The sequence below is a fragment of the Chelonia mydas genome, chromosome 14, assembly GCF_015237465.2.
Source record: "Chelonia mydas isolate rCheMyd1 chromosome 14, rCheMyd1.pri.v2, whole genome shotgun sequence".
Classification (NCBI taxonomy): Eukaryota; Metazoa; Chordata; order Testudines; family Cheloniidae; genus Chelonia; species Chelonia mydas.
The window spans coordinates 33476881-33484305 of record NC_051254.2 but is presented as its reverse complement, the minus strand read 5'-3'; the positions used below and the strand labels follow the sequence as shown (position 1 = coordinate 33484305).

At 58.8% G+C, this 7425-nt stretch overlaps 1 protein-coding gene across 1 annotated transcript; it reads left to right on the top strand.

Moving 5' to 3' along the window:
* Positions 1-478: 478 nt before the first annotated feature.
* On the top strand, positions 479-6713 carry LOC114019173 (maestro heat-like repeat family member 5). Its single transcript, XM_043528517.1, has 7 exons — positions 479-877; positions 1214-1293; positions 1732-2407; positions 3156-3260; positions 3659-3794; positions 4014-4108; positions 6618-6713. Exons 3-7 carry the CDS (start codon positions 2213-2215, stop codon positions 6711-6713), a joined length of 627 nt encoding a protein of 208 aa, XP_043384452.1. The 5' UTR covers positions 479-877; positions 1214-1293; positions 1732-2212.
* The last annotated feature ends 712 nt before the right edge of the window (positions 6714-7425 follow it).

Sequence of the window (7425 nt, the reverse complement as noted above, 5' to 3'; positions counted from 1 at the left end):
CGGACAGCAGCAGCCGTCACACAGCTGCCCCTTCCGCACGGGGACCTGGGGGTGGGGGCGTGAAGAGCTGCTGCCACCTTGGTCCTTGCTGCTCCGGGCGGGGGGAAGAGGCACCTCCCCTGGAGTCCTGGGCAGGGGTGGGGGGCTCTGCTCTGGGCTTCTGCAGCTGTTGGGGGCTGAAGGCATCCCTGAGAGGGAGGTTTGGGGCCCCATCTGCCCTGGGTGCCTGAGGTGGGAAGTGGGGTCTTTAATCCTGCTCTGCTCACCATGCCCCTGTCCTTCCCTCCCTGGTGCAGGGAGCCCCCTGGATTCGGAGCAGGAGGAAGGGGTGGACGTGGCCAAAGATGAAGCTGCTCTCAAGGTCATCCGAGAGCAGCTCCAGTGCAGACATAAGGTACAAATGTTCCCCACCTGGGCTGGAACCAAGATTGCCCTGTCCCTTCCCAGCATCCCCACCCCCTGCCGAGGGTCTTGTCCCTCCTGATCCACCACCCCTAATGGGGCCCTATTACATCCATGATGTGGGACCCCCAAGATGGGGATGTTCGTCCCACAACAGCCGAGGTCGTCTCCCCCCACAGGCACTGTCCCGGTTCCTGATCCTGCTTGTGTAGGAGTGGTGGGGGATTTGAAGAATAGACGGGTCCCCACAATCCCCCATTGAGGCCTGAGCCCTGGAGCTGGTGTGGGTGGGGCAGGAAGGTTCCTCCCTAACTGGTTCTCTCTCGCTATACCCCACTCCTGGTGGGTACAGGATGAGGGGCAGCAGCTCCTGTTCCTTCAGGCCATCTACCCCGCATGTCTGGCTGCACGGGAGAGAGGGGAGGACACGCTGGAGCCGCGCTGTTGCAAGGCGGCTGTGGTGAAGAGGATCGTGGTGAGTGAGACACGCCATACGGCAGCTGGCAGGAGGAGAGAGACATGGGATTGGCAGGGGTATGGCCAGGCTAATGGGTGGGGGCTGGGTGGTGTTGGAGGGGGCAGCAGAATGGGGACAGTTTTGACAGGGAGGAGGAGAGAAGGGGATTGGGAGTGAGCTGGGCAGGAATCCGGGAAGGGGGACAAGTCGGATGGGCAGGAAGGAATCGGGAGAGCGGGAGGTGGTGGGGGATCCTGCTGGCCATGTGGGGCACTGGCTGTGTCATCTCCTCACTGGGAGGTGTCAGTCGGGCCTGAATCTCACACGCTCCTTTGTCTCCCTCGCGTCTCACAGGAGCTCATCGAGGAGCTTCCCGAGGACTCGTCACCCAGCGCCGTCCTCGCCCACTCCCTGGCTGCAGTGGGCAACCTCTGGTACCGAAACAGCCCCACCCCCCACCCCGCCGGCTCCCCTCACCCCAGTGCTGCTCAGGCCCAAGGCTGGGAGTCACCGTCACTGTCCTCCCCAGGTCACCTCCCAAGAGTGGCGCCTCTGGCAGAGATGGTGGGCTGGGAAGGGTCACTCTCTCCTGGCGGGGCTCTTCTCTTCACTCCCATAACATGACAGGGGTCTTGGGGAGGGGCTCACTCCCGGGCTCAGATACAGGAGGGGCAGCAGGCTCCAGGGAACAGGAGCTATTCCTGTCCTGCCACTGTCTGTCTGGGACGCCTTGGCCTTGTCATTCCCGAGCTCAGTGCCTCAGTTTCCGTTCTTGCCAGCCTGTGCCTATATCCCTGTGGGTTGGTGTCCGTGTTAGCGACAGTCCCACCCCTGTACTGCACAGTCTAATAGCAGCTCCTCTCTCTTGCCAGCACCATGAAACCTGCTCTGGAGCCAGACCTAGAGACCCACCTCTTGCGAGCTGCCCTTCACTCCGTCTTCACCCTGGGCACGGAGAGGGACACCACTGGCATCCAGGTACATCCTCCTCCTCCATCCTCCTCCTCTTCCAGAGTGGTTCTTGGTCCTGCTCCCTTGATTCGCTGGAGCTCCAGATTTAGGGGTGGGGTAGCGGAAATGGAACAAGCTGCAGGCTTGGATCCTTCCCTCCAGCAGGGAAGAGATTACCCCTCTCTGGGGGATTTCTTTCTTTCTTTCTTCCTTTCTTTCTTTCTTCCATAAGCCGTGTTTTGCCCAGAAGCCCAGCTTCCATCCATAGCAACTTGGCTGTTTCGTACTCTTCTGCCTACAAGGCCCTCTCCAGAGACCTGCTAAGCTCATGGATGAAAGGTCCAGGGGTCATCAATTCTTGCGAATTGCCTGCAGTGGGATGTGAAGGAGAGAGGCCAGGAGATGTGTTTGGGAGTCTCCCCAGTGCTTCCCAGAGACCCCTCTTCCCATCCTGTGGCAGGTGTAGGCTCAGGTTCCCTAACTCTGACCCATGCTTTGCAGACTCTGCACAAAGTCATCCCAGAGGTCCTGGATGCCATGCTGGGGAATCTGCTGGCAGAGTCCCCAGACACAGACAGGCTCCACTTCATCTTGGAGGTGAGCCCCATTTTACCTTAACTCTTTGGGGGACTGGTAAGGAGAGACTGGAAGATCCATTTTCGACTCTGTCCTCCTAGCTGGCTCCCCAGTGGGCCGTCCTTGGTTGGGGAGGTCAGTGCAATGCAGTGGCAGGTCCTTCCTTCTTGAGGGACAGAGGAAGGAGCTGGGACTTCAAGCCAGAGCTCTGGTTCTGCGGAGCACGAACCACAGGGCTCCTGGCTGTCTTGGGGAGTGAGAGTCTGAAAACCCACCCTTCCCCCACCTCTCCAACACACACACCCCATGAGATTTGGGAGATGGTTCTCAGAGAAGAGGCACACGCTCCTTCCTAGAGAAACAGAAGGACCCCAGGGAATCAGCCCTTCCCTCTGATCTGCTCTGAAATTCCTGGGGGGATTGTGCTCTCAGTCACTCCCTACACCCCCCCAAGGATTTGCGTAGCAGGGAAGGGCGAGGGTTCAGTCTCCTTTCTGGTGAACTGTTCAGGAAGCAGGAGTTCTGGGAGGAGGGGACCAGCCCCGACCCCGAACATTGTCCCAATCGAGAGAGATGCTGACAAGTTGTGACCTGCAAGGTACAAGCTGTGTCCTGGGGGAAAGAATCCCCTTCTAAAGCTGTGCCATCAAGGCCTGAGATATTCCCCCCTGCGCAGAATGTCTCAGGTCCCTGGGGCTGGGGGCGTGGGGCTCATTTGCAAAGCAGGTGCAGCTGGCCATTGAGTCTGACCTGCCTCCTTTCCCCACAGCATGTCAACTTCTGGGTCGTGTCCAGGGTGTCCCAGGAGCGAGCCAGGGCCATCAGGAGCAGCACAGCCCTGCTGAGATACACAGTCACCCTCCCTGAGTTTGACGTAAGTGAGCTCCGAGCCCAGCTTGCTGGCTCCCGGCGGAGGCGGGCTGGCTCCGGCGGGCTGCAGGATCTGCTGTTGCCGGGGCTGTGGCTTAGGAGGGTTCTTCATGGGGAGGCAGGGTCAGAGCAGGGACTGAGCTCGGCTTGAGTCAAGTTCTTCTTGTCCTGGTTCAGTGTTGTCCCTGGGCCTTTAAGGGGCCCATGCTCCAGCCCCTGCTTGGCATCCCAAAGCAGCTGCGGGCTCCCTTGGCAGCAGAGCAAATGAAGGCTCGATCTCAAGCTCCTCTCCCCCAGCATCTCCTGCAGAGGGGCTAAGGGGAAGGAGCCCTCTGGCCCAGGGGGGACAGGGAGCTGAGAGGAAAATGCTGATGGAGTCCCCTCTCCTCTCCCTTCCATTAGATCTCAGCCGAGTTCCCCAGGATGGGGCACCATGTGGCCCAGCTGGCTCTATTTGTCAGCGATCCAGACAAGGACATCAGCCGGCAGGCCAGGGAGGGGACTTACCGGCTCTACCAGCTGCTGCTCCGACAGAGGGGTAAGGAACCCAGCTGGGACACGGAACCCAATAGGGGACTGAGAGTGACCACAGGTGGAGAATGGGACCCCAGACCATTTCTCTCCGACTGACCCCAGCTGGAGGACAAGTCTCTCTCTGCCTCTCTTCTTCTCCACTCCACTGTGGAGCCACCAATGGGATTGGAAGGACACAGAAACTGCAACCAGAAGGAGAAAAGTCTCTCTCTCTCTCTTCCAGGCCTGACCATACATGACGCCGAAGATCTCTGGTGCTATGACTGGCACCAGGACAGAAGGCTCTTGGGATACAAGAATACGGCCAGAGTGGGGGAGGTAAGGGCACTGTGCCAGGGCATGACACAGCTCAGGGAGTGGGGCTGGCTGGGTTCCCTGCAGTGGATGCCTCCTGGAGACAGGAAAAGAGCCCACTCCTTATTTCCAGTTCAGAGTTCCTCAACCAGCAACCAGTGGGACAGGCTGGTGCTAAAGGTCCCACATTGGAACCTCACGAGTTGCCGTGATTTGAGTGTCTTACATGGCTGCATTGCTACGTGGCATAAGGAGGATCCCCGGGTGGGTGAGTTAATATAGGATTATGGCTCTGGGTGTCCCTCTGCTCCTTGTCCCCCTGGCTGATCCCCAAGTGTCTGAGAGGAGAGCACTGGGTCAGTCAGTCACGACTGCTTGATCAGACCCTTGTTTAATTCCCTGCACCCTGTAGAAGCAGAGAAAGGAGGGGGGCTTTGCCCTCCATTGCCAGTCAGGAAGCAGAATGCCCCAACCTGGGAACTGGGTAGGGGACACAGTGAGCTCCAGAGCCAATATGGACCACATGCGCCCCCCTCATGTCTCCAGACCTGGCCAGGGAATGGCAGAGTATCTGGACCTCAGCCACTGTTCCAAAGAAGCACATTGTCACTGGCCCAAGTTGCGGCTACTTGCTGCACAAGTAGAAAATCAAAGACACCCCCCCCCCGCCCCCGTCTCACAACTGTAGTGAGAATATCCAATCCTTCGAACACACCGTAACACAGTGCCTCCAGACTGGAGTCAAAGGTGAAATGGGTGATTTCCACAACATCACAGAGGAGGCCTTGGAGTGGCTCCTGGATCGACAAGGGCATCTGCAGAACGCTGCTCCACAGAGGCTCCATGAGAGAGACTGTGTGAGCTTGTCCCACCTCACACACGCTGAATTGCTGCAGCGGAAGAAAAGTCTCCGAGGAGTGTCTGGGATGGGGACTGGGCCATGAGTCTCCTTGTCCTTGTCAGGCTGCAGGTTGGATTCCCCTTGAAGAAACCAAGGAGCTGCAGAGGCCATTCCCAGCGACGAGAGAAATCACTAAGCTGGGGTGAAGAGACCTTTGGCTGTCAGCTCCAACCCCCTCACCCCCCACAACACACACACACTCCTCTAGCCGCTGAGATGCAGGAGATCTCTCTGCTGGGAGCAACACAGGGTCCCCTGTCGTCTCTGTGCCCTGCACAGCAGAGTGGGCCTGCTCACACACATTAGAGATCCATTTCCAGCCCATCCTGGCCCCTGCCAGAAATTGCCCTCCCGAAAGAGCCACTGGAGGCTTTGGTCCCTAAGCACCTGCCACCTTTTGCTAAAGGGGCTTCCCTGAGCCCTGGGACCCTGAAAGCCTCCTGGGGAATGAACTGCCTTGGCCACAGCAGCTCTCTTCCCCGCCCTTTGGGGCACTAGACGGTGATGCCATTGTACGGCCAGGACTTGGAGGCTGGCTCTGGGCAATCTGCTCGAGCCTCGTGTCCTCTTGGTTCTAGGTCTTTGGAAAATTCTTCTGCGATGGGCAGAAAAGATCCTTTCTGCAGACAGCAGTGCTGGCCATCCACGACCCCCTGCTACGAGTCAGCCAGGCTGGGCTGGTGCTCGTCTACTCCCTCCTGGGGGAAGCCCAGCAACTGATGGGGGTCACGGTAAGCAGCTGCAATCCACTCAGGAGCTTGGGGTGGGGCCCAGGACCTCATTCCCATCCGATCGCCATTCGCTGGCCTAGTAGCAAGGAGCCTAGTGGGGACTTCTGGACTTCATGGACTTCTCTTCTTAGGATGTGGTGCTCTGCTATCACTCCTGGGAAGGACAGGAGAGTCCCCTAAGTACCCTCTGGGAACCTTTCCTGCCCCACAGAGCTGCACCCATTTCCCCATAGCCTAGTATCCCTGTCACCCGAGCCACCATCGAGAGTTGCTCCCATCCCTGGCAGCCTGGGAGGCCAAGGACTGACTGGAGATGGCGACTGACCAGGAAGGGCTGAGGCACATGGGCGTGGGAAGCTGGTCTTGCTGCTGGTAGGGCTGGACCCGCTCTCGAGCCATTGGGAGGATTCAGTCAGCAGGGGCTGCTGACCTGCCCCCTTCACCAGGGCTGCCATCCTGTGGCTTCAGCTTTTGTCACTGGGGTGACTTGGGGAAAGGTCTCAACCTCTCCCCATCCCACTTCACTGCTGCCAGAATCCCTCCTGCCCCCCGCCACCCTGCTACAGCCCCCTCCCTGCCCTACCTGGGTGGGGATGGAGGTAGGGGTGGAGGAGAGGGTTCTCCGAACTTGAGCGGTGTCCCCAGGTGGGTTGGAGGTGGAACAGCTGTCAGGGGCACTGATGGGGAGGTGGCAGGAGATCACCCAACAAGGAGGGGGGTTGGCACTGGAGATCACTAGAGAGGACAGCAAGCCTCCATCCTGGGGGTCGGGAGGGTGAATCCACCACTCAGACATGAGCAGCTGCTGGGTGGAAATGATGGTGCTGGTTCCAGGTGCCCTTAATCCTCCCTGATTCCTGGGGAGCGTCTCAGTCTCTGACATGTTCCCGTTCCCCTGCAGCACGAGGATGTCACAGCCAAGATCATGGGCCAGCTTCACATCATCAGGCACTTGCACCAGATGCCCGAGGCACTGCAAGGGCTGTGGCTCGTCTGATGCTCTGAAAGGTTCCCCTCCCTGTTCAGCAAGTCCCACTCCCTGCTGCAGGTACTGCTCTGTCTCACTGTAAATGCGGGGCTAGTGGAAGCGGAAATGGAGGCCTCCTAGAGAACAGACTCTCACCTCCTCCTGATCAGCAATGGGGTTTCACCATCCTCTCAGCAAACCTGTCAGCCGGGCTGGACCAGATTTGAAGGAGGAGGGTATCTAACAGGGTGGCTTGGCCTGTGGCTGCCAAGCCTGGGGCTAGGCCAAGTTGATGACCAAGTGAGCCCCACCTGAGAGGAAACGAGGGGAAACAGCAGCACAAGTACAGAAGCAGACCGAGCTGCTCAGTAGACGGCCTCTGGCCAAAACCTGGAGTCCAGGGTAGGACTGGGTTCTCTCACCGACCCTAAGGAAGGGGACATAGAAGACCATAGAAACCCAAGAAGGGCAGGCCGAGCCGAAATCAGGCCGAGGAAGAGCTCCCCACAAGGGTGGAAGGCCTTGTTTCTGTTCAAGACATTTTTGGACTTTGTTTGGAAGGAGCACGACCCAGGAAGGAGTGGACTAGAGGACAGTCACCTGGTTGGAGGGCCGAGTTCCCAGCCAACAAACTGCAAGCGTGAGTATCAGCGGGGTTGCTAGCCCAGCGAGAAAGCGGTGACACGAGGCCTGGCCAGCATCTAGCGGTGAGTGAACTCTGGGACGCACCTGGTTCCATTCT

Coding starts and splice junctions, on each gene's coding strand:
- LOC114019173 (XM_043528517.1), top strand. CDS start 2,213: ATGTGTTTGGGAGTCTCCCCAGTGCTTCCCAGAGACCCCTCTTCCCAT. Junction 2,408..3,155: donor GGCTCCACTTCATCTTGGAG/GTGAGCCCCATT, acceptor CTTTCCCCACAG/CATGTCAACTTCTGGGTCGT. Junction 3,795..4,013: donor GCTGCTGCTCCGACAGAGGG/GTAAGGAACCCA, acceptor TCTCTCTTCCAG/GCCTGACCATACATGACGCC.